At 48.6% G+C, this 24,356-nt stretch overlaps 9 protein-coding genes across 9 annotated transcripts; 6 read left to right on the forward strand and 3 right to left on the reverse strand.

The window, feature by feature from the left end:
• Positions 1 to 754: 754 nt before the first annotated feature.
• Positions 755 to 1,262, forward strand: FSUBG_1242 (uncharacterized protein; the record flags this gene model as incomplete). Its single annotated transcript, XM_036677206.1, has 4 exons — positions 755 to 890; positions 941 to 981; positions 1,033 to 1,095; positions 1,164 to 1,262. The coding sequence occupies 4 exons, from the start codon at positions 755 to 757 to the stop codon at positions 1,260 to 1,262; spliced, it is 339 nt and encodes a 112-aa protein (XP_036543410.1).
• A 1,069-nt stretch (positions 1,263 to 2,331) lies between these two features.
• Positions 2,332 to 2,839, forward strand: FSUBG_1243 (ribosomal L14; the record flags this gene model as incomplete). The annotated part of the gene is made up of 2 exons (XM_036677217.1): positions 2,332 to 2,460; positions 2,525 to 2,839. 2 exons carry the CDS (start codon positions 2,332 to 2,334, stop codon positions 2,837 to 2,839), a joined length of 444 nt encoding a protein of 147 aa, XP_036543411.1.
• Positions 2,840 to 3,555: 716 nt separating this feature from the next.
• On the forward strand, positions 3,556 to 5,639 carry FSUBG_1244 (nascent polypeptide-associated complex subunit alpha; the record flags this gene model as incomplete). The annotated part of the gene is made up of 7 exons (XM_036677228.1): positions 3,556 to 3,795; positions 3,875 to 3,933; positions 3,984 to 4,309; positions 4,844 to 4,902; positions 5,027 to 5,422; positions 5,473 to 5,559; positions 5,610 to 5,639. The coding sequence occupies 7 exons, from the start codon at positions 3,556 to 3,558 to the stop codon at positions 5,637 to 5,639; spliced, it is 1,197 nt and encodes a 398-aa protein (XP_036543412.1).
• Positions 5,640 to 6,652: 1,013 nt separating this feature from the next.
• FSUBG_1245 (lipase 2) lies at positions 6,653 to 7,663 on the forward strand (the record flags this gene model as incomplete). Its single annotated transcript, XM_036677239.1, has 1 exon — positions 6,653 to 7,663. One exon carries the CDS (start codon positions 6,653 to 6,655, stop codon positions 7,661 to 7,663), a length of 1,011 nt encoding a protein of 336 aa, XP_036543413.1.
• Positions 7,664 to 8,311: 648 nt separating this feature from the next.
• On the reverse strand, positions 8,312 to 8,937 carry FSUBG_1246 (ubiquitin-conjugating enzyme E2; the record flags this gene model as incomplete). The annotated part of the gene is made up of 4 exons (XM_036677250.1): positions 8,312 to 8,487; positions 8,547 to 8,678; positions 8,729 to 8,817; positions 8,885 to 8,937. The coding sequence occupies 4 exons, from the start codon at positions 8,935 to 8,937 to the stop codon at positions 8,312 to 8,314; spliced, it is 450 nt and encodes a 149-aa protein (XP_036543414.1).
• A 942-nt stretch (positions 8,938 to 9,879) lies between these two features.
• Positions 9,880 to 14,287, forward strand: FSUBG_1247 (retinoblastoma-binding protein; the record flags this gene model as incomplete). The annotated part of the gene is made up of 2 exons (XM_036677261.1): positions 9,880 to 10,040; positions 10,090 to 14,287. The coding sequence occupies 2 exons, from the start codon at positions 9,880 to 9,882 to the stop codon at positions 14,285 to 14,287; spliced, it is 4,359 nt and encodes a 1,452-aa protein (XP_036543415.1).
• A 628-nt stretch (positions 14,288 to 14,915) lies between these two features.
• Positions 14,916 to 15,779, reverse strand: FSUBG_1248 (uncharacterized protein; the record flags this gene model as incomplete). Its single annotated transcript, XM_036677272.1, has 1 exon — positions 14,916 to 15,779. The coding sequence occupies one exon, from the start codon at positions 15,777 to 15,779 to the stop codon at positions 14,916 to 14,918; it is 864 nt and encodes a 287-aa protein (XP_036543416.1).
• A 1,178-nt stretch (positions 15,780 to 16,957) lies between these two features.
• On the reverse strand, positions 16,958 to 17,914 carry FSUBG_1249 (uncharacterized protein; the record flags this gene model as incomplete). Its single annotated transcript, XM_036677283.1, has 1 exon — positions 16,958 to 17,914. The coding sequence occupies one exon, from the start codon at positions 17,912 to 17,914 to the stop codon at positions 16,958 to 16,960; it is 957 nt and encodes a 318-aa protein (XP_036543417.1).
• A 3,012-nt stretch (positions 17,915 to 20,926) lies between these two features.
• On the forward strand, positions 20,927 to 22,354 carry FSUBG_1250 (phosphatidylinositol glycan class C; the record flags this gene model as incomplete). The annotated part of the gene is made up of 1 exon (XM_036677295.1): positions 20,927 to 22,354. One exon carries the CDS (start codon positions 20,927 to 20,929, stop codon positions 22,352 to 22,354), a length of 1,428 nt encoding a protein of 475 aa, XP_036543418.1.
• Positions 22,355 to 24,356: the final 2,002 nt, after the last annotated feature.

Raw genomic sequence — 24,356 nt, forward strand, 5'->3', positions numbered from 1 at the left:
CATTAGTTCAACCAGTCACTATGTCCCGGCTACCTTAAGGTATGAGCGGCGTTTAGATCAGGGCGAATGTTCAAGGTCCACATCTCAGTAGATGCCTCAATTATCAGCCCTAGTTTTGTATTTTGTATCCGAAGCACACAGCAATCACGAAATGGTACAAGCAGATTGTCTAAGAGTGAAGTTTTCAAGAAATCAAATGCAACAATCGGATGATGCTTGGACAATGCATCTTGATTGTTCCCGTTTTATACTTACATACGGTATCACAGGCAGCAGCAAAAGAATAGCTGGGATATTCGGTCTCCATTACTTCCATATGTGCAAAATAAACTTTCTCGATCATTGAGAATTCATGAGATGTTGTTGAATCTCTCACGTGGCCTGCTGTCAAGGATCCTAGACAGGCGCCTCGCCAAGCTGATATCAACCACTTACGATAGAAGATCGACTGCAACAAGCATATGTTACAGAAACCCTAAGGAAGAGCTAAAATCTTTTTCTTTTTACTTATGACGTATGTGTTACGATCTGATGCGTTTTGTTGTGGTGAGCAAGGACTTTCTTTTATCATGACGTATTCTATGAAGTCAGGGTTGTGGAGAAGAGGTACGACCATGGCACTGATTCATCGTCGAAGAGGAACTACAAAAGGGTCTTGAGCTCGATTGAAAGTTTTTCTCATACAACATTCATCTCACCTCTTCACATAATTCTCCTCTTCAACCACTAAACACACATCTCACACACACTCATCATGTCTGGCTACTCCAACGTTGGTAACCGTGGTGTCTACGAGGCTGGCGATCAGAGAAACGCTCCTGAGTCGGAGCGCAACGTTGAGGACCCCTACAACGAGGGCAAGGAGAATTCCCACAACAACCTTGATTCCAGTACGTATTCCGCGGTTCAAGTGTGAGAAAATATTCTAACAAAATTGCAGAGGATGAGCGATCCATCGCCAACCGCCTGGCTGCTGAGGAGGTTAGTTGAGCCGCCGCAAGAGGATATCGGCTATATACTAATGTAAAACAGCAGCGATCCGAGCCTGAAGACGATGTCGAGACCGCCCAATTAAAGAAGGATCCCACTTTGCCTGTAAGTCCAATCGAGATCTGGTTTTGGCTCCAAAAGAAGGAAAGGAAAACACTAACAGCAACAACAAGGCTCGCGCTCACGGCAACGAACCTTCCAAGGGCGCAAAGGTGGATGCTCAAATCCAGGCTGAAGAGGAAGAGGAGTTGAAGCGCAAGGGCAAGGCTTAAATGTCACAATAACTTAGATCACGGCCGTTTCATTGCAGGCAAATGATTCGGAAAGGATGAATTAATGATTGAATTGCAAGCCGAAACGCGACTCTACATGGCAAATGTGAAAGTGAAGAAGGCTAAGTTAGTAGTTACCTAGTTAGTGGTGTCGTTGAAGTGTGAGTCTGTTTTAGTGATAGCCCAGTCAAACGCCCCGGCACATTGGGTGTCGTATTATATGTGCTCTATGTGTTACAAATTGATCATTAATAAACATTAGAGAGGGACTGTACAGCATATCACATGAATAAAGCCAAATGAACGGTATTGCTTCAGAATGTTTATAAAATTATTATTAATCGCAGCTTTGGCCATTATATGTCTGCTTGTAGCTGCTAGAAAGGGCGCGCAGTATGCTAACTAAAACTTGCCACTAGAGGAGCCGGATGAAGTGTATCACTATAGTCTTGAGTTAGTCTCTGTAAAATGGCAGGTCATGCAAGACTGAATATAAGACAGAATGTGCTTTCAGAATATGTAAGAAATTGAATATCAGCTATCCGCCCGATTTAGCCACTCCGGCGAAAGAGGACCATCAAGCAGAATCAATCGCAAATTACCTCATCCTTGTGCAAGAGAGAGAAGAAGGGGGAAAGGGGAAATTGCTGGATGCTTACCTTGATGCACTCAAAGATGTCGTGTGCCTCTTCAATCATTCATAAAGAGGAAGAGAATTGTTGGGCTGTACAAGACTTGATGTCTACCAGAAAATTTCTTTTGAAGTTCTCGTCGGCTGGCCCGTGCTCCGTTGCCGGGTATCTTGGGACGGCGAAAGGTTAGTCCGGAAAGATTTAGGCCGAAAGTTAGGGCAGGCGCGCACAGGATCTTTTTCTGCCCACGATCAAAAAGTCCTTAGCGATTTCAAGGTCCGCGGCTCCAGCAAACAACCAACTAACGGGACAGCATAATCGACAACTGGTATGAACCTCGACTCCTACGATCGCAGTTGCATTCGAACAATCATACACTGCGCGCGCGACTCTTGAAACATCTCGACTAATCGACCGTTTATTAGATCACCGTCACAATGGGCGACGCAGTCATTGAGGGTTCGAACTGGCGCCTCGTTGAGGTTGGCCGTGTCGTTGTTATCAACGGCGACCACCCCTTCGCCGGCCGCCTGGCCACGATCGTCGAGATCATCGACCACAAGCGAGTAGGTTTCTCCTGCTTCAGATCAGACTTGTCTGCCGAAACACGCGATATTGACCCCGTCACAGATTCTCGTCGACGGTCCTTCCGCGAACGCTAGCCTCGCTGTTCCCCGACAAGCCGTTCCCCTCAGCAAGGTCCTCCTCTCCTCTCTTATCGTCGAGGGCTTGAACCGCGGTTCCCGAACTGGTGTCGTCCGAAAGCTCTGGGAGAAGTCCGAGATCGACTCCAAGTGGGAGCAGACCAACTGGGCTAAGAAGCGGGATCAGATGGAGCGGAGGAAGGGTCTCACCGACTTCGAGCGCTTCCAGGTTCTCCGACTCAAGAAGCAGCGACGATTCGAGGAGCGCAAGGCTCTGGCCAAGGTCAAGGCCTCCGCATAAATGGGTCATTAAGCTGGAGTCACGGAGGTGCTTGAAAGTCGGGTTTAGATCAAGTGGCACGGAACTGGGCAGGAAACACATCACGGCGGTATAGAGGCTGCTGGATTCACTTTTGCTCCGTTCTGGAAGGCTGTATGTCACACTTCATCGTCATGATGAGCGGCGTCAATACGGAAATTCTGAGATCAACTGAATTCAAAGCATAAGGAGCATCAAAAAAGAACATGGATTCATTGTGAACTGTAGCCGAAATAAAAATGAAATGAATACCCCAAAACTCCGCTGCCTATGTTTGCATGCATGTCTTTGCACTCAGTCACTGTGTATCCCCATATTCAACCTTAATGATTGCCCAAATTGTCCATGGAATTCCCTCCACCCGTCGTCACTTTCTTGTATAGGTACAACAGGTATCCGGATTCTGGAGGGGGAAACGTAGTGACACAGATTCTGATTACCTAATGCGCCTTAGTTCCCACCTCCCACCAAGCCCTAGAATTATCGCTGTGCGAGGACCCCATCACAAAACGACGACGTGAGAGATCAGGCCAGCAAACAGACGTAACTGGGATCAGCAAAACAAGTAAGTTCGCCGCTGTCGTTACGTTCATTGTGTCATTTTGCTATCGATTTTTTGCGGTCTCGGGAAGATTTTGCTGCCACAAATTGTTTACCTGGGATTTACTAACATCTGTGCCCGCACTTCAGTCGCCAAAATGTCGAACCCCCGCGTTGAAGAACTTCCCGACGAGGAGCCCAAGAAGACCACCGTTCAGGAGCACGAGGATGACTCCAGCGACGACTCCGAGGTCGAGGAGGTCGGCGAGGGCCAGCTCCCCGCTGGTTCTACTGTGATCCACAACCGCAACGAGAAGAAGGCTCGCAAGGCCCTCGAGAAGCTGCACCTCACCCGCATCCCTGGCATCACCCGTGTCACTCTCCGCCGACCTAAGAACGTGAGTGCCGGCGGATTTGTTTTTTTTGTAGAGATTGGAGGGATAAAATGAGGTGTTGGTGCTAATAGAAGTGCTACAGATTCTCTTCGTCATCAACAACCCCGAGGTCTACAAGTCTCCCAACAGCAACACCTACATGTAAGTTGCACTGTTGTAAAATGATGGATCTGCCTCTGACCTCAAGCCAGTGTTTTCGGTGAGGCCAAGATTGAGGATGTGAACGCCGCTGCTCAACAAGCTGCTGCTGCTCAGCTCGCCTCCGCCAACGCTGAGGACCACTCTGGCCACAACCACGGTGAGCCCAGCAAGGCTGCCGAGACCTCTGAGGAGAAGAAGGACAAGGAGGAGGAGGAGGATGACGATGATGATGATGATGACGAGGAGGTCGACGCTTCCGGACTCGAGGATAAGGATATTGAGCTTGTCATGACCCAGGCCAACGTCAGCCGCAACAAGGCCGTCAAGGCGTTGAAGGAGAACGACAACGATATCGTCAATTCCATCATGGCTCTAAGTATTTAAGTCTGAGCTTCTGCTGCACGATCATCCAAAAAAGCATGTACATGGGACGAACATTGGGCTCTTGTATTAGTTCTTGGCGAACTGTACCCTGCGGAATGGAGTTGATGCCAAATAACGGAAACAATTGAAGGGGAATAACACCCAAAAATCCGTCAAAGAATTCTGTTGAAATTTTGATCATGCGTGATGTTGTATTCATGAACTGATTGTGACTGGCTGTGGACTTGATATTCGTTTTATAAATGATGTATCTCATGACTACCTACTGATTCCATCAGTTGCTAATTGCTATCTACCTACGTAGAGTCACCGTACTCAGATTCTTGAAACTTTCTGGCACCTCGTACTTCATCACTCTCTCGCCAATGATCGGCTTTTGAACTTCAATTTTCCTCATTCTTGTCCTCGCTCATCTGAGCCGACGTCAATGAGGGGTCCGAAAACGCCGCCCGCCGGATATTTGAGTTAATGCACGTGACTTCTTAGTGCCCGGTAGTTCCCTGAACTTCGGCAAAGTCATCAACAGTCAATCAAGATTATCCTCTCCGCTCTCTCGACATCGTAACCTTCCTCAAAATGGCGACTGTAAGTTCAATTCATCAATTGGCGCGTGTGACTGATCGCAGGTGCTGCCGAAACCCCCCCGGGTCCCGATCGCGCGCCTCTACGTCCCAGGATGCCTTGAGCTAATTTTCCCTTTCTCCGACAGCGAAGCGCAGCTCTCAAGCTTGACTGGACCAAGGTCACCAGCTCCCTCGGCCTCCGTGGCCAGACCGTTGCCTCCCTGCAGGCTTTCAAGAAGCGCAACGAGGACGTCCGCCGCAAGGTTCAACAGCTCCAGGAGCAGCCCACCACCGTCGATTTCTCCCAGTACCGATCCGTCCTCAAGAACCAGGCTATCATCGATGAGATCGAGAAGCGTTTCAGCGCCTTCAAGCCTGTCACCTATGATGTTAGCCGACAACTGAAGGCCATCGACGCTTTCGAGGCCGAGGCCGTCAAGAACGCCGAAGCTACCAAGGAGGCCGTTGACCTCGAGCTTAAGGATCTTGCCGCTACCCTCAAGAACATCGAGGAGGCCCGACCATTCGAGGAACTCACTGTCGTACGTACCACCGAAGCTGAGACTATAGAATCGATTCTCACAAGTTATAGGACGAGGTTGCCGCTGCCGAGAAGTCTATCGACGAGAAGACTGCTCAGCTCGTTTCCAAGGGCCGATGGATGGTGCCAGGATACAAGGTATGTTGTGCGGATGACAGAGGAAATGACAGTACTAACACCCACTGCAGGAGAAGTTCGGTGACTTGGCTGTGGTTTAAACGAATCGCGATATACCTTTTCCGGCTTCGCGTTGTGTACTCTAGCATTGTAGATACGAGATCCCGAGGGAGAACCCGGCTTATCTCATACCCAATTCGCTACAATTTTTCCTCTGTGCTTTATAATGAATTCTTATTGGGTTGTTGAGAATGCGGTTCGATGTGAAGCATAGTGTTCAGGTTCTCAGTTCCCAAACTAACCTCAGACTTCTCAAATTTATGTCTTTTGTTTGCCCAATTCACGCCGAGCATCGTTTTTCATTGTTCTCGTCACTTGCGAGTGCTGTCTTAGGACTACTTTTGGAGTAAATCTTCACTCCTTCGTCGATATTTGGCCCAACACCTTTCAAGTATAGAGACAGTCATTGCAGGAGGTTGAACATTCGGAGGGAGACGTTGGCCGAATTCCCATACACCCAATGCACCGGGCAATTTCTTGATGTACCCAAAGTGAACCGTAATCTGGCTGTAGGCACACCATCCGATCAATTTCATTATCAATATGTCCGGCAATGTTTCAGTCATCTGCATCATCATTATGCATCTCTTGTCATACCCTATATCTGCAGACAACCTGAGAGTCAAGTCCAAGTCCGGTGTCGGATTACATGAAAGGCAATACACTATTTGAAACAGTTGCTGATATTCGAATTTCATGAGTCGATTTGTCAAGATTGAGCTCCCCAAGGGTTTGTTATACGTTAGCTTTTTAGCAATTAGACTTAGCCGAGCTTGGGTCAAACTATTCGGACCTGAGAGTCTTCTACTCAAAGAATGCTATTGACCAAGACTTCAAGACTCTAAATCCTCAGACCTAGCTCTAGGTAGGTCCTCTGTAGTCTCGTGCAGTATCTTTGCTGGAAGTCCTACAGCAATATCAGGGTCACGTGTCGGTCTTTAGCCTGAATACCCCGACTTACACAAGACGCCATATATCCCTCGTGATGTATGGTCATTATTGTGAATACTTCTCCAATCAAGTCCTTTATCAAAACACAAGATCAACATTTATCATGGTCTTTCCAGATTCGGAGCTCGAAACCTATGTCTTTAAGACGGCACCGCAATTAGACGCTGCCTGGCTGGCACATGAACAAGAGGCCAAGAAGAAAGGTCCCCCTAGAGTATTCAGCAGTGTAGAAGAACGACAACCGATTTATGCTCAGGAATGCCGCGACTTATATGCTCAAGTTACAGCCCCTGGAACCCGAGATCATGTGCTCTCCCAAGGGGTTACGAAGAAAGAGTTCACTATTCCCTCTTCTGTGGATGGGCATCCAATCCCCATTCTTCAACTGGACCTTACAGGTACCGAAGCTGAGGAGCCGGAGATAATCGTCATATTTTACCACGGCGGTGGCTTGAGGGTTGGCGAGGCGGATAGCGAAGAGCTGTCATGCAGGCATATTGTCAAGTCTGGCATTGCCAGGATTCGACTTTACTCGGTGGGATATCGCCTACTACCTCAGAATCCAGCTACCGTGTGTCTTTCTGACAGCCTGGATGGATTTCAAAAATTCCACAATCCAAAGATAAGAACTATCGTTATCGGAAGCTCGAGTGGTGGACAGATGGCATCTGCAGTGGCGCAAGCAGCTCCTCAGGGTACCATTCACGGACTTTTACTGAGGTGTCCAGTCACAGCGGACAGAGCTAGTGGCGAGGAATTTGTACCTGAAAAGTTACGTCCGTATCACACGAGCGTGTCTGAAACGTTTGTCACATCATTGGGCGGATATTTGCAACGAAACAAACCTAGGGATGGTCTTGAGAAACTACCTCTTGAGGTTTCGGAAGATGAGCTGAAAGGACACCCTCGTACTTGGATACAGCTGACTTCAAACGACCCCTTATACTCGGATGGGCTATGCTATGCCATGATTCTTAGGGAAGCAGGTATCGATGTCAAGGTTCAAGTGGAGGTAGGCTGGCCACATACCTTTTGGCTCAAGGCTCCTCACCTCGATCATGCCTTCACCTGCGAGAAACATATGGTGGGCGGATTACGATGGCTTCTCGAGTAGGAGAAGATAAATGGGAGCGGAATTACTTCCTAGCATAGTAAATTTTGATCTACCTATGGTATGATTATTCTCTCCATTGCCTCTTCTACCGTGACAACGTGCCCCGATAAGCCCTTCAAACCCTCCAGCAGAGCAAAACAGTAAAAAGAGAAACAAAAACGCAATATTTCAAATGCAAAAATGCCATTCAAAGCTGTAAAATATTGGAATTCGTTCCATATACCAAGCCTTAGGCGAGTCCTTCAATCAACAAAGAGAGCAAGTTTCAGATCACAACTCTGGCATGTCGTAGCGGCGGAGGTACGGCGAAGAACCAACGCACCAGTAACTGAAAGGTCAAGGAGCTGCCTGGGGTGGGAGTTGAATACGATCCTTTCACATTGAAGCGGCAGGTATTGTTGAAAGTGTTAGCATGAAACTAGACAAAACAGCGATGCCTTTCTTGACAGCAAAAACATTCAGGTCTATCAGGCAAGATCAAGAGCAACCTGCGAGTGCCAATATACCCACTCAAAGTCAACGGAAAGTATCTCCATGAGGCATCGCTTGGCCCCTAAACTCCAGCATTTGCTCTCCCGTCCCGATCATCCCTGGGTGTTCAAATTCGGAGTTTTTTCAAAGTATTTAATCCTGGTATATCATTTTCCCTCAAGGTTTCGCATATTGGGCAGTCCATTCCTTGGCGGTTGCAATAGCGGCCTGCTCATCCTCTTTCCAGCTCTTGGCGACATCTGCAGCGAGAGGGTCATCCGGGTTAGGAGCACCGAGGAGGGCCTGGATCGACAAGAGGATAGTTCGGATTTGAAGAGCGGGAGACCAGTTATCTGTAGCGTTTGTCAGCTTGGCCGTCCCAGACATGTATGCACCCTGATATGTAACCTACTCTTGAGGACATCGAGGCAAATGCGACCAAGCTTATCGACGTTTGGGTGGAAGATCTTGGTGAGGAATCGAATCTTGGGAGGAGTCATTGGATAGTCGTCGGGGAGGAAGAGCTCGAGGCTGAAAACACCACCTGGAGTTTTGTTTAGTCGGCAGATCAACCTGCGGTGACATAGAACATACCCTCATACGGAGACTGGGCGGGACCGTGAATTTGGACATCGAAATATCGGAGGTTATCTTCGTGAGGAACGGCACTGATTCCTGGAACACTGTATCGCGACGGGTGTTAGGTTACGAAGTCAAGGCGCAAGACCTGTAGCCTCGGGGATGACCTACGGCTCGGCCATGAGCCGTTCTGTCTCTTTGATAATGCGCTTGGGGAGAGCCATGATGGGGTCGGGGGGTACGTGAAGGTATTTCGATGATATTCGATACCGGTGGATGCGGTTCTTATCTCAGTGAGTACTTGTTCGTAAGATACCGTGTCGTCGTAGTGGTAGCTTTCGATAGAGGGGTTGTGGTTGGGTGAGGTCTGGAGTTGACTGCTTGAAATACCTGGCAGGCACTTATTAAGGTCAACGGCGGGGCAGTCGCAGTGGCAGGTAGACTAGAGCCCAGTAGGTATTATCGGGAAGCAAGCAATCTACTAACCTTAACAAAACCTGACGGGTGATTAAATGAAGGGAAGGATTCTAGCAGCGCATCACAAATGAACAATATTGTTTAACACCTGATGATCTAAATCAAGTGACGATTATCAACAAATAGTTAGGCAAAGGTGGGTAGATACTAGATAAGCCATATGCATCCATTACCTGTTTGTCTCTAGTAGAGAGAGTTATACTTGAAAGTACACGTCCTTTTAGGCGCTGTCATACAACCATTCCTGCGGTAGCTACTTACTTATGTGCCCAATAAGGTCGCGGCAGGTTCCGTCAAGTGCTGAACCTTTCACAGGCACTTCAATGGCGGGGGATGGGGCATGTACCACAACACCTCAAACAGCAAGGGCGGTACCATGTGGAACGACGTCGCGCGCTCTGACCACCTCCTGTAAATCATTCATCCAGTGAGGAACGCGAGCTCAGTTGAGCAACTTGGTTAATAACATCTTTATAAAACATTCGTATTGAAGAATACCTTACCTTGCCCTAGGTAACTCTTCTTCCCTGCTGTACTTAAACGCCTCTGTCCTTTTTTGGCCTCTTGTGGATGATGACATGATTCAAAGCCATTCAGTGGCAGTTCGCCGTGTCTCCTCTCCTTACCTCATATCATATGAGTTGCGACATGAGGAACGTCGTGATACCCTCTCGAGATAGCCCATCACCATGCCCTCCTTCGACCAACTTGCCGATGCCCCCAAGAAGGGCAAGGTCATCAAGTCTGCCTACGAGAGCGAAAGTTTTGAGTCAGATGGCACCATTCATGTTGATGGCCTAGTCGGCTCTGCCACTATCTCTCCTGCTGGGCGAGACGTCGCATTGGCTTCGTAGGTTAAAAGTGTACTGTTGACTTGATAGACTCTAACAACGAAATAGGCCTGATGGATTGGCAATCATAGATCTCGACTCGCCTTATAGCCCTCCGCGGCGACTGAGAACTCATGGCCTTCCGTGGTTGGTTGTGGATGTCCAATGGTCACCCTTTGCTGCTCGCGACTACTGGATCGTCTCAGCCGCCAATCATCGTGCCCTGGTATGGAATCTAAATCGCAGGGAAGACTCAAGTTCAGGCGCTATAGAACATTCTCTTCAAGGCCACAGTCGTGCTATTACAGATGTCAACTGGTCTGCTCACCATCCAGACCTCTTGTCGACCTGCTCAGTAGATGGCTATATTCACGCATGGGATCTTCGAAGACCGCGCCAGCCTGTTTTGACCTTCTGCGACTGGACCGCTGGTGCTTCTCAGGTCAAATATAACCGCCAAGCATCTCACATCCTCGCTTCTGCTCACGATCGATGGTTGCATATTTGGGATGAACGCCGTTCTTCTGAGCCTCTGAAATCTATCAAAGCTCACAAATCCAAGATATATGGCCTGGACTGGAATCGATCTGACCCCAAGGCGATCGTCTCCTGTTCCATCGACAAGAGGATCAACTTCTGGGACTATACCGCTGAAGAGCCCTTGCAGCATACCATTGAGACTGGCTTTCCAGTGTGGAGAGCTCGTCACACACCTTTCGGACACGGCCTCCTCGCAATACCTCAGAACGAACCGGGTGATCTCTATCTCTACAACACCAACTTTGAACCAGAATCGAAAGTGACAAGTCAACCAATCGATGTCTGGCCAGGGCACGGAGATCACAAAGCAAAGGAATTTCTGTGGCGATGCCGTGGCGGCATAACTGACGATGGCAAGGACAACCGTGAATTCCAGCTCGTTTCTTGGGGCACAGACAACGAACTGAAGCTTCAATGCATCGACCCCAAAATCTTCGCCGCTATCGGCCATAAACGCGGCATGCCAGCCGATCCAGCGATCAGTATCACTCGAAAAGGCGCAACATACAAAACTTTTCGTACAGTAGACGAAAGTACGGATCGCGATCGTAAATCTGCTACAATGAGTGATCACCGGCCTGGCACCAGCTATCATAAGCAAAGTGCTCTTACTCTAGGAATGCGATCAGGCACAACTCAAAGCCACCGTACATCGATGGCATGGCGAGGTCCTTCAATGAAGGCCAAGGTATCTGGAAGATCCGTCGATCGTAACCAGTCGCAAATAGGATGGATGAAAGGAATTGCCATGACTAAGAGAAAGGCATCAACGAGCGCCAAACGACACTTATCAAAAGACTCGGGTATCTTTGGCCATGGATACCCTGACGATGAGTGGGGAGAACCTGAGTCTATTCAGGAGGAGCTTCTACGCATCAGCCATCAACTTCCCAAAGTGAGGTGGGACAACATTGATATGGACAGTTTGACCCTCAATGCCTCACTGAACGGCCCTTGGGGTGCTGATGGAGAAACCATATTCGTTAAGGTTCGGATTGATATTCCAGCCGGCTATCCCAAGACCAGGGCACCAAAGTTCTATGTTGAGAAATCGTCCTTCATGCCTGCAGAGACTCACAAAAAGATTGATCGCGAGATTCACCAACTGGCCAATCAATTCTTGCAGAGAAAAAAGAACTGCCTCGAGGTTGCCTTTACGTATCTCCTTGGGGAAGTTGATCTCGAAAGCAGCACAACTTTCTTCAAGAATGTTCGAGATTTAGATGATGAACTTGATGGCTTAGCGGACGAGAGCTCTAGTGAATCCGACGAGGATATCCCCGCTGGCGGTTCAGCATCCATGTCTCAAGAACTGCCCCCTCATAACGAGCTGGATACCGCGCTTGCGCCTCCGAATAGGACAATCGTGCCACCGCCACCCAGGACCTGCGGTGCCAGGTTCTCACACAACGGACGACTGATCTGTTTCTTCCCCTCCAAAGAGGAAAAGGCACGCGCATTGTTCACAACCACTATGGACGCTTATAGGGAACGCCCAAAGGGTGAACCATTCTTTGCGGGCTTTGGCAGAATCGCACATGATCTTGGGCCTCGACAACGTTTTATGGCGGAAGACAGTTCCGCATCCAGCGGGGATTCCGATACCTCTGCCTCTGGATCGTCTTCATCCTCGTCATCTTCGAGCGATTCAGAGTCCACGTCAATGCACAAGATTAATCTCTGGTATCACCCTAGCCGCCAATTTAGGAAGACATGGAGCGAAGACAGATCAATACGCTCGAGTGGCGGTGGTACAGGAGTAGGCACTGGTACTGGCACTGGCACAAGTCGTCGCAGGCCTGGTCGGCCCAAGAACTTAATCTCGATACATGACTTCCGTGGTCTTCTACCCTCGAAAGAGGAATTTGCGCGTGAGTACGCCATCTTTGGCGATGGAGCCGAGGTCTGTGAGCACAACGCAAAGGTTGCTGAGAAGTACAACGCTCGAGATCTGGTTGATGTCTGGCGATATCTTGGGCTTCTATTAAAGAAGGGTGTCCCACTCGAGATACTCGCTCACAATCAGAGGCGCGATTCTATTCTGGTGATCGCCCATGATGTGGTTTCCAGGTGCAATGCCGATACCTCTCCTCTCGATTCCTTTTTGGAAAGACATGAAGGTGCATTGTCGGGTAGAGTCAAATGGGGTAGGCATCCCTTGGCCAGGGACTTCATCATGGACCTTTTTGCATACTATGAGCAGATTGCTGACATCCAAATGCTGGCAATGCTTTCTTGTATATTCAGCGAATCTTCTGCTGCAGATAGTGTGGCTTACTTTGAATCGCATCTACCGCAGCCCGAGACACCGCTCCCTTTCAAGGCACCAGCTTTCTCGCTAGATTACTTCCCCACTGATGCCTCACTATGGAATATTGGTGGACGCAGTTATACCAACTCAGCTATTACAACACCGATGACAGTGCACACTCCTGTCCACTATTCTGGATCTCAGGCGTCAGACGATGGCATATGGGGTGGCGATGCAGCATCGAACTCGTACTCTTGCGGAGAGACGCCGCCAAATAAATTCAAGGGGTATTTGGGGGAAGTCGAGGCACCGCCCAGCGTGTCTACGTCTCCAAACACCCGCTTTCTAAATAGAGCAAACTCGGGTCTGGCATCAGCTTTTGCTGCCAACCTGCCACGTTCGTTTGCAGGAGTTAGCTCGTCGTCACCTCCAAATCAAGTAAGAAAGAGACCCAGCCCTGCTGAGACGATTCTCAGCAGTCTGGCTCCAGGCAATGTTACATGGAGTGCGTCGACCGCGATGGACTCGAATGGTGGGAGAACCTCTTTGGATGATGACGATTATGGGAGGGATGATTATCTGTCACTTGTGCCCACAAAGATTGCCGTCACAATGGAGGATCAAACCGCATTCGACGATGATGGTTGGCTGAACGTATCCATGCTCGAGTCCAGTCAGGCGGATGTCCATGCTCGTTATCGATATGCGTATGCTGAAATGCTGCAAATGTGGAATCAACCACTCTCCAGACTCGAGATTATGAAGTTCAACTCACTCAAGGAGGACATGACTGGAGGGCATGGTGACGACGCCTTCCATGAGCCAGGCGCTGGCCACGATGGCAAAGCACATAACTCATCGCCCATTGCCATGGGCAAGAAGGATCAGCTTCAAGCGTTGCTTGCATCGGGCCGCGGTCTTGATGTCACAGGGATGTGCCGCATACACGAAATCCAGCTGGAACCGCTTCGTTATACTTCCAGTGACTCCAAGGTCGGTGGTGCTGTTGGTACATGTGATCGCTGCCATCAAACTCAGAGTCAGCTTACATGTGTGTACTGCCTTGAGCCTGTGGATGCTCTCTTCCCTCCATGCTTGGCTTGTGGTTGCGCAAGTCATGAGGCGTGTCTAGCAGAGTGGCATGCTGCAGGCGAAACGCAATGCCCCGCAGGCGACGAATGCAATTGTGTGGAGGAGGCAGCAGATGGCCAGGTTGAATCATGGGCAGCCCTGCAGGGAGCCATGCTCAAGGGGCAAAGACATATGATGATGCTGCCTGGCCCGGCCTTGGATGACAGCGACGACGACAACGCAAAGATGCCTCGGAACTGGGAGAGAGCTGAGACCTCTTTCCCCTCGCGGATGCAGGGCCTTTCAGCTGCCAGTATAAGTCTTGGCAACAGGCTACGGAAATCAGCAGGAGAATGGTCACGAGCTTCAAGTTTAAAACGAAACGATCGGAGGAACGTAATGTAATATCTCTGAAGGGTTATTCACTATCAGATTTGACGAGCCCATTGCTGTGTACACTAATGGAGGCTAACTGTTTGAGCGTTCGAATTTCATGTGTTGAAGTGAATATGTATCTTTTTACACACCACTTAGTTGCCGCATTTCATATAAGATAAATATCAGTCACGGCAAAAGGATCCTGGTAGTCATGATTGAGGAATTGCAATGCCTTGGGTATAAACCCCAGGTATGCATGTAACAATATCTAGGCAACTGCTTTGTCAATGGAGCGAGAATGGCATCTAGCATATGGGCAATTGTCACACCAATACTAGTATTTGGTGATGAAATACTGCTTTTGCACTGACGACATGAGATCAACTCTCGGGCCTTGTTCTAACCGGGTTTATAGGGAGCATACACTTGTTCTCTTTGCTTAGCAACAGTATAGCAATTCAAGTCACAGATCCTAACGCAACAACAATTCCCAAACTGTTTTTTTTTTTTTTTTATAATATGGAGGTAAACTACAAATACAAGAGAGAGCGTAACAGCCAGCATTGCACCCAAAGCATCAAACGAGGCCCCATCCTAATCCAATCCTTGTGCTGTTAGAAACAACACGACAAAATACTTACTTATCCAAAGTCGATCAGGCTTCCATCTGACATGTCTCATCTCGAATCGGGTTCTCGAGTCTCATTCGAGTCAGCACCCACAAGTCTCTGATTCTGTTGAGATGGTGCTCACTAACCTCGGAATACAGGTCTAGGTGCGTCCATTCAAGCTCTTTTGGCACCCTGCACCGACCGCGCCGTTGTCCGACGATCGACAAACGGACAATTGTATAAGGAAATAGTCCCTTGGTAAGATCTTCGCCAGCGAATGCAAGCTCTGCGACGTCGGACCAAATCAGCTGAGTGTACTCCACGCGTTGGGTATCTTGGTGGTAGCGGAAGCCATAGTACTCACCTCGTCTGTCTGTTGAGGAATTGAGGAAGGGTAAGTGACTTTGGTAGCTGCAGCTGGTAGGTCGCAGGCACATCATAGTAAACTCTTCAAGTTGAGGGAACGTCCTGAGGCTCAACGGTTGCCCAGCATATTCTGTCGGCCGGATGTGTGGAACAACTTGATCATGGTCAAATGTCGACGCAACTAGACCAAGATCAAGACTGATGAGGTCGAGTCCATGAGGACATCCAGGCTGCGAGGGCACGGGCTTTGGAAAGACCATGTTGTGTGTCAAAAAGGTGTCCTTTGTAACAGACATTTGTCTCGACCGATGGTGACTGTCTTGGAAACGAGTGTGGTGAAGTCGCTTGAACACTTGATATGGTCCAGGTCTGGGCATATGAGATCCGATGGATATCATTGCCTCGGTTCTGCGATAGTCATCTTCGCATCTAAGTGCTCGTTCAGGGAAGAAACTGACAATCTGGGGGCCAATGAGCTTGTCGATATCACTACCCATGGTAGCGAGTATCACTTGCTCTGTGTTGGGCAGTACCGAAAACATTGTAGAAGTAGCAAGACGGTGAGTATACTCAAAGCTGTTGAATTTGTGATGTTAAGATAGATAGATCTCTCTTCTTGGTGAATGCAGATGGATGATGTTGTGATAAGTCCAAGGTGCGGAGTATACCTGCTTTATAGTCCAATCCATGCCTGGAATATCGGTATAAAGATGAGGTTTTCATCATTTATTGGGCCTTGTCCATGTTATCACATCTCTGTTCGTTAGAAGGCTGTACTTCAGTTAGAAGCTAATGTCATGTCCTTCTCTGTTCGTCTGAACACCTTCTATCATATCGTTCATCTTAGTGTGAGGGGAGATGTATTCATATGTTCCATGTCAGATAAACAAGCTCAAGTATCTACTTACCTACTTTGAACTGTAGCGTGATACGAGAACAACATGGGATGTTCTCAACTTTGATTATAATTATTGAAAAGTCAAAATGTCTCTGTAGCAATACGCAAGGTATAGCCAATAGGGTCTCATATAATGAGAATAATATACCAAGATGCTTATTTCTAGCATAATATGATATATAGCATTACATACTATGCTAAAGAATATAATAACCTCAAGTCTTAAGGTCGTATAGTAATGGCCTTGAACCTTATGACCTAACTAAATAAGAGACTATATTAGGTTACAAGATAACGCAGTATAAAGAACACAAGTTGAGGAATAACACAGGTAATAATCAACACTTGGGCGACGATAATTATAATATACAGGTTTACCTGAGGATTGAGGAAATAGTCTTTCGGTGTTTATCGTTTCTTTAATCTTTCTGCTTCTTTCGGAAATAAAATTTACAACTACAATACATAACAGAAACAATATACCTTAGCATGTTTTGAATAACTATTTAAATAATTAGATACCATTGCTTGCTTCATCATTGAGTTGCGTAAAATAATAGCGCCTACACTATAGCTTGTTCCGATTGTTGTGCCCGTCATTTCTGGTTGAACATAGTAGTCCAATAAGTTTTTTTTGTAGTTTTTCATTTTTCATTTTCTGGGCCCCTCTCCATGTCTGTTCGTTCTTCATTTACCCCTAAGGATTGTCAAATTGTTCTTCCCTATGTTGGTGCCGTTGTTGAACATCACGCACACATTAGTTGTTCGGGACCTAGGTACTGTTCTTGTCGTTCAGAGCCGGTCAAAGGTGTCCCATCCAGTTCAATTACCTTGAATACGACTTCGCCTTACTTCCACGCCAGATTCGCTCCATCCATCCCGTTGCAAATCAAACGTCAGAATTCTCTCGACAACCACCCATCTCATTCTGTTTTCGTAGACGACTTTCTCTTCACCAGCTTGCCATGAAGTGATTCGGATCCATTTCTGTCCGTCATCAGGGGCCCTGTATCTACCTTCGAGGAAGGCAACCTTGGACAGCATGATGCTGCGGTGTCTGTTGAGTTCGTGGCAGTCCTCTTTGCCGCAACGGCCGTCTTTCAAGACAGCCTGTGATTCTGGCTCACTCAGATCCAGGGGTGCCATCTCAATGATGTTCTCGTCCACCCAGAATCTGAACTGCTTCGCCAATTGTTGAAGTCGCCCTCTGTATGGCAATTCTGGATTCACATGGACCATCCACGCTGGATCTATTTCCCCGACCTTGACAATCCACATATCTTCCACGTTGGGGAACCAAAACCTGTCGAACTCGATTTTCCCAAAGTCTGGCTGCCGGTAACACGCCGATAGATAGACAGAATAGTGATAGGGTCCCTCCACCCGTCCATCATCAGGGAAGCAGTCCCAGAAGACAAGACGCCGTATCCGCGGGGCAAGACCATCTAGGTACTGGTCGGTCACCTGATCTGAGATCCTGTGGTCACAGAGGAGGATGTCCCTGGAGAAGTCGAAGTATGATCCATTACCAATTGGTTCGTACCCGACGCGAGTTTCATCCCGCGATTCCGCAGTGAGTTGTGTAACGGTAGGCAAGGGATAAGACCGGCTCTTTTGAACCAGGTCACCGTACAAAACGATACGGGGCTCACTGGCTCGTGACCATATCTTTAGACGAAGTTCTGTTGGTAAAGAATTAAAGTCAGTCGTGGCCGAGGCCGAGAGGGACAAAGACGACATGGTCTCGAGGTTATGAGACGAAGAAGACATGTCCATCATAGTAAATAGAGTGTGGGGTATATGAACTCCAGAGAATGAAGACCAGCAGAAGACATCAAAGTTTGGCTGCCAAACAAGAGGCATCAGCCGCGGTTTTAATCTCACATCGGGTATATAGTGTCGAACCCCAGAGCAGGGGTTCTCACGAGGACAGACGGAAACGGTGTCATACCTACAAGTAGGGGGGGGGGCCATGACCGTTTGCGGCACGTCCGGGGCGGGGGGGAAATTGATCCTCGTGAAGCCATCGTCGGACGCGGTGCATACATGCATGCGTGCGTGCATGCATGTAAGGTATGTAGGTGGTAGATAGTAGATAGACTATGTGCTGTACATACTGTGTCACAGCCCACGAAAACCGGGATAGTTCACCGACACCGCCCTCAGCGGTTCGATTGCGGCATGCTGCATGGCGGATTCTGATGTCTCGGTCAATCTACCAATGAGACAGCTTTCCAAGGAACAGAGTGGTGATGAGACCGGGGGAGCCGCAGATGGTGCAAGATGTTAAGTGGACGATCACACTTGATCGAACATTTCGCGCTTCTTGTTTACCTCTTGACTCTCACTTGTCTTGTAAAAAGCAAACCTGGCAAAAGCCTCGAAACGCCCGTCCGTCGTTTCCCCTCGCCGCCCTTTTTAGCTCATCATCTTTGCTATCAGTACGATTTATAGTCTTGTCTTGTTTTAGATCAAACGTTTGACAGAATGTCTGGTCGTGTACGTACGGAGTCGAAACAGCAAAAAGACAACGCTCAGCATTCGAGACAGCCGAGCAGTTTGTGTGTCTATAGCATTAGTGAGTTATGTCTTGGATAATGGCCTGATGGGAGTTGGACGGTGGCAGACTATCCCAGTCGTGGCTGCATACGACGCAAAAGCCTGCCGTGGGCAAGACCGATACGACGCGATGCTAAGGCCGGAGAGATCAACCAGAATCAGGATCTCCTCAGCCCGGAGTACACTCTCCCCAGTTACATACAGCCTGGAGGTGACCGCTTATGATGCCGGGAATGTCGATTGTCCATCACGAGGCTAGTATCCGTAGGTGACAGTTGTCCGAGAACGTGGGTCAACGCGCGAACAGACACTTTCAGCTCAGCTCAACACACCAAAGGAGCGAGTTGATTAAGTTATCCATTTTAGGCTTGTTTTCGATCTTCTTCTCCTGTTGGCAGTCTGAAGATGTGTCCTCTTTATTGCGGTAGACGTACCGAGTCATCTTCCGATCCTACACTCCGTACTCCGTACTGTAGAGAGAAAAGCTGGGAGTTTGGTATGGACCCAGCGGTATGGTTGGCTTAACAAAATGTGCTTGAAATGAGGCGGAAGGGCTTGGATGGGAACCTGCAAGGGATGTCGGGTAACCCCGTGTGGAGTCTGTTAACTTGAGGCGGAATAGTACGCGATTGGTGCCGGTGAACTGGTTCTGGGACAGTCCAAGAATGAACGCCTTTACCAAGTCTGGTTATGATTGACAGTGAGATCTGACTTTTAGGGCAACAAACAGTGGGCATCCTTGATGACTACAGACAGCGATGGTGATGAATGAAGGCTGAACGAATGTATGTCGGGCAATAATACCGCGTTCCTATTTCATTTTGCCATCGACATGATCCAATTTCTCCGATAACAGCACATCAGCAGGTACGGGTGCGTGGCTGGTTCTGGGTCCCGAGACCACGTTTTTCTCCAAATCGATCTCTCAGGATCGGGAGAGCTAACCTGATCCATTGGCTAGCAGACGCGAAGTGGTCGCTATTGAGGAGTGGAGATAATTATGTGGTTTTATAAGTGTGACAGGGAGAGAAGGCCTGCATTCTGCACGGTTCATTCTGTATGCTGCGTACCCACGAACCATGTCTAACATATCAACCCAGTTTCTCGGTTAGAAGTCACTGAATATGCCAAGGCAGACTGACTGGTCAAGCGGGACGGGATGGTGGGTGGTGGATCAAGGAAGAGCGGTGATGTGCTCAATATTGGAATGGCTGATGACTGCTTGAAACATCGGTGTACATGCGTGTCTGGGTATACTCGATGTTGTCACTTTCGGTATCCAATGCCATCAAAAAGATCGCACTGTAGCCGCCAGACCTGAGTTTTCTCCCCGGTGGTGTTCTCTCCTCCTGTAATGCAAGGTGCTGTTTGTGAAATCATGCGAGTGATGAGGAGTCGTCAGGCGGTTGAGTTGGCTCTGCTTGTGTAGGGTAGTGAAATGGCCCGATGGTTGATCAAAGCTTCTTTTTGACTCTCGGTCCGTTTGTCGGTATGTACATTTTCTATCGTGTTTGTCATGGCTATTTCGACTTTGCGAGAGGAGAGGGGAGGAGAGAAGACGAGACGAGATGAGATGAGGCGAGACGAGAGAGAAAACTCCTGGTGACTCCACCATCAGTTGTGCAGTTCCAAGCTTACCTGTGAGTGGGAAGCTGCAAGTGTATCACCGACCCCACCATAATACAGCTCCATCCCGTCCTTCCTGTTCTCCCTTCCTGCCTGATGGAAGTGAGAAGTACCTCAACAGTCGAAGTACCTCCAAAATTCCAGAGACAATACCTACCAGGTACGTAAGGAGGTACTTACATATACGAATATTGTACTGCTGCTGCAGGATCAACATCCTCCGGTGGGAGCTGGAGATGACGATAAGCCCGTCACATCTCAACTATCAAAGCATGGGATGTTTTACCAGCCCCCTACATACAGTACAGCACAGCACAGCACAGCACAGCACAGCCCACACGGCTACGTACGGGCTCGCGCACGCACTTGTCCATAGTCTAACTTTGTAGATCCATCCCATCCATTTCCATGACGGGAGACGCTACGGCACGATCTCCAAGTCCACTAACCCTGGGCGACCCACTCATTGCCGGTGTCAATTGGCATCAACACCAGCCTCCAACTTCAGCTCCGGCCCCAACTTCACCAACAGGTTCAAGTCAACCCCCCGATTCTGATCCCGGACCCGGACCCAGATCCCGACGCCTCCAATGCCTTCTCGATAGCATGCCACCCCCTACCGACGACGAGACGCCGTTCCCCTCGCTAGACCACTCGGCCCTCCATGGCTTCGGTCGTTCTCATCTTTCCCCTGACGATGCCTTTGTGTCGCCTCCTCGAGGGCCGCGAGGTCGGAGCCGAAGACGTAAACGCCCATGGAAGAAGCTGATGTGGGTTAAACAATCGTGTACGCCTCAAAAGAATTCCTGCATTGGACAATGGCAGCTAACAATTGAGCCTACAGACCCCGATAACTACACAGATCAAGCAACCTTCCTCGAGAATCTCCAGCGCAACCCTCGTCTCAAGCCATATGACTTCTGGCCACTCGTCGCTGACTCTACAGTCATACTACAGCACGTCTGTTCAGTCATAATCTTTGTTGTTTGTTTTGTTGGCATATTTCAGGAGCGCGTATCTCCTGTTGCTGTCACAAGTTGGAGCAGCTTTGCTACGTTTGTAGGATGGATCCTCTGGGAACGTTGGCTATCAGAAATCGAAGACACGGATGATCCGAGTCTTGGCGTGGCAGCGAATGTGATGGGAAGGGCCGGTCGGACCGGAAGTCTAAGGCGACCAACCCGCACGGGCAGTATCCGGCGTCCACCTCCGCTCCGGGTCGAGTCGGCGCCGTCTACCGCCGCACCCTCTGTTGTCGCTTCGGCTGCGAGTTCAACAACTAACCTGCATGCGCCCAGCACGATGCATCGAGCTCAGTCTGTTTCAACGACCTCCCTGGCTAGTGGCATCGCACACACTCCACGAGCGAGTCAGGAACATCTCCCTGAACTACCGCCACCCCTCCTGGCAGAAGAAAACCGATATCGACAGAGAATGGAGACGGTCAAGTCTGCGATTCTTATCTATTGCACGCTCCTTGGACTGAGTCCCATTCTCAAGTCGCTAACACGATCAACATCAAGCGATAGCATATGGGCTATGTCATTCTGGCTTCTCGCGATCAATATCTTCTTTTTTGACTACTCTGGAGGTGTAGGTGCCAAGTTTCCTGCATCGCTGTCCACAAATGCTGCCTTGATGGCATCGACTGTACTCGCCAGCCGACTGCCATCAACCAAGCAGGTGTTCAGTCTGACACTCTTCAGCATCGAGGTGTTTGGGTTGTTCCCAGTGTTTCGACGCTATGTACGACATCGAAGCTGGCGCTTCCATATCCTCTCTGCCATTCTTCTGGTACTAGGTGCAAGCTTCGGAGTCGGCCTGATACTGGGATACGATAAGAACACAGTTGGATGGCCGTGGAAGAGTGGACTGGTTGGCATGATTGTCGGGATGCTCATTGCCATACTGGCTACAGGAGGATGCAGCTGGTGGCTGATAGGGCTTCAGAAGTATAAGAACGAGATACGAGGGCCGTGGGATCCCGCGAGACCCATTATCATGAATCGACCTAGATGGGATGACGATTCATGAGGTGATGTCTTTTCTTAGGCATGTGATTATTATTTGCTTGCTCATGTATTTAGACCTGCATTCACTGTCCTGGGTAGAGACATCTCCATCCCAGTGACTACATGATGGAATTTTTAGCGCAAAGTCGCTGTCATTGTTGAAATCAAGATCTCCATTCGCATCATTTTCAAGGGAACGACGAATGAGTCCTGCTGTATGAGCAATTAATTGCCAAACAAACAAGGAACCTTGGCAGGATTTCTATGTTGAGCCAAGCTTTTTTTCCCCAACTCCACAAGGCTACGCTAGGACGCCGACATGGGAATTGTGTTACAGATCGAGGTTCTGAGGAAAGGGACAATTGACTTTGGCCCATGTTTGGTGGCTGAGATAATTGGAATGAAATCAGTCGTGGACGTTTGGTATGTGGTACGTACTGGGAATGGAGGCTACCTTACCTTAACTGCAATGTGCTATATGTATTATATGTATTATACACCACTAACCACTTGAAGAGAGAAACTCGATCATCCTCTCTGCTACTCAGCATGTATACCAAGATTTTCTTAACGAATGGAGATCCATATGTGGCGTTGGCGTGATGTGATGCCGTACTCGCCTGATTCCAAGCCTCGACAGTACATACGTTACTCTGGATACGAGATGCATGCACTGATGGAGCCGCTGATCGGTGATGCTGGTCTGGCTCTGCATGTGAGGATGAGGTCAAAAGAGACAGCTACTACAGCAGTATTCGTTTAAGCAGCATCAACTGCGTTTCGTGGAGTTGCACTGCCTACCTAGACACCTCCCCGAATTAGAAGCCGACATCCACCAATAGCGGCGAGGGAGAAGGACGATGTTTTGTTGGGAAGCATTGGATCCAATCCAATTTATCCGTTGTCGTACAACCTAGGCCGCCAAAAAGTCCTAGTGAGGCACTGAGGAGGCACTTTGGGACGACGCGTAAGTGTTTGTATGCACGCGCATGCACAATGCGTGAGGGGGCAATAAGCTGACGTTGATGGATGAGCTTGAGGATGTGAAGATGACATCCAGAAGAGAGACAACAGCAGCAGCAGTACCAGTAAGCCAGCTCAGCATTCAAGGTTGCCACTGCAGAGGCTGAGACGGTGCTGCATATCATGTTCTCATCCTGGTCTTTGTGCCGTTTAGTGGCGTTTCATAGCGCTGGTTAGCATGTATGTATGTTGACGGTTGTTTACATGTTTCTTCTTCTAACTAATATCTAGCCCTATCTTGTTCCGGATGGTATGCTCTGTAAGTTGAGTGAGTGAATAAGTGAGAGAAACCAAAGGAAGCTTCTCGTTGAAAAAAGAAAAAGGAGTCAACAGACGAAAAGAGCAACTTTGATGCATGAACTAGCATCATCATCAAACTTCAATATGGAGAAATAAAGTTATGGTAGGCTACTTCGTATTCAATACATCCAACGTGCGTAGGTACATACATAATTACAGTACATATGTTTCTGGATCTGGAAAGACATTGACTGTTGTGATGTTGTCCGGGGCAATAAATCCCTAGTTTCGAGGGTAACACCGATTGGGACCCCCCCTCCTCTTAAAACATGCACGGATGCATACCAAGAAACGCCATGGGCAATAATGGCGTCGCCCCCAAACGGCAATCGGCACAGGCAAGGCAAAGAGTAGCAGATTTAGGAGATGAGAGGCTAGAGAAGATAAAATGAAACTCAATTTTCCTTGTTCCGAACGTCGCTGCCGAGCATAAAATGACGGTTATTAGAGAAGATCATGGAAGATAGGTACCAAAAGAAAGAAGTAGAGTTTTATGAAACCTCAGACGATGACACCCGACAATTACGGGAGTTGTGAGAATGTTACTGAAATATGGTGATTGACAGGCCATTAGAACTCTAACAGCGCTGTAGACCCACCGAAAAAGGTCAGCGCCTATGCCGCAGGACTCGGCATGATTGGTCGGTCTAGGCGTTTTAGGTACAGTACATACATACGCACAAGGTTGCTGTCGGCTTTTC

This window comes from Fusarium subglutinans (genome assembly GCF_013396075.1).
Source record: "Fusarium subglutinans strain NRRL 66333 chromosome Unknown NRRL66333_c0000005, whole genome shotgun sequence".
Classification (NCBI taxonomy): domain Eukaryota; kingdom Fungi; phylum Ascomycota; class Sordariomycetes; order Hypocreales; family Nectriaceae; genus Fusarium; species Fusarium subglutinans.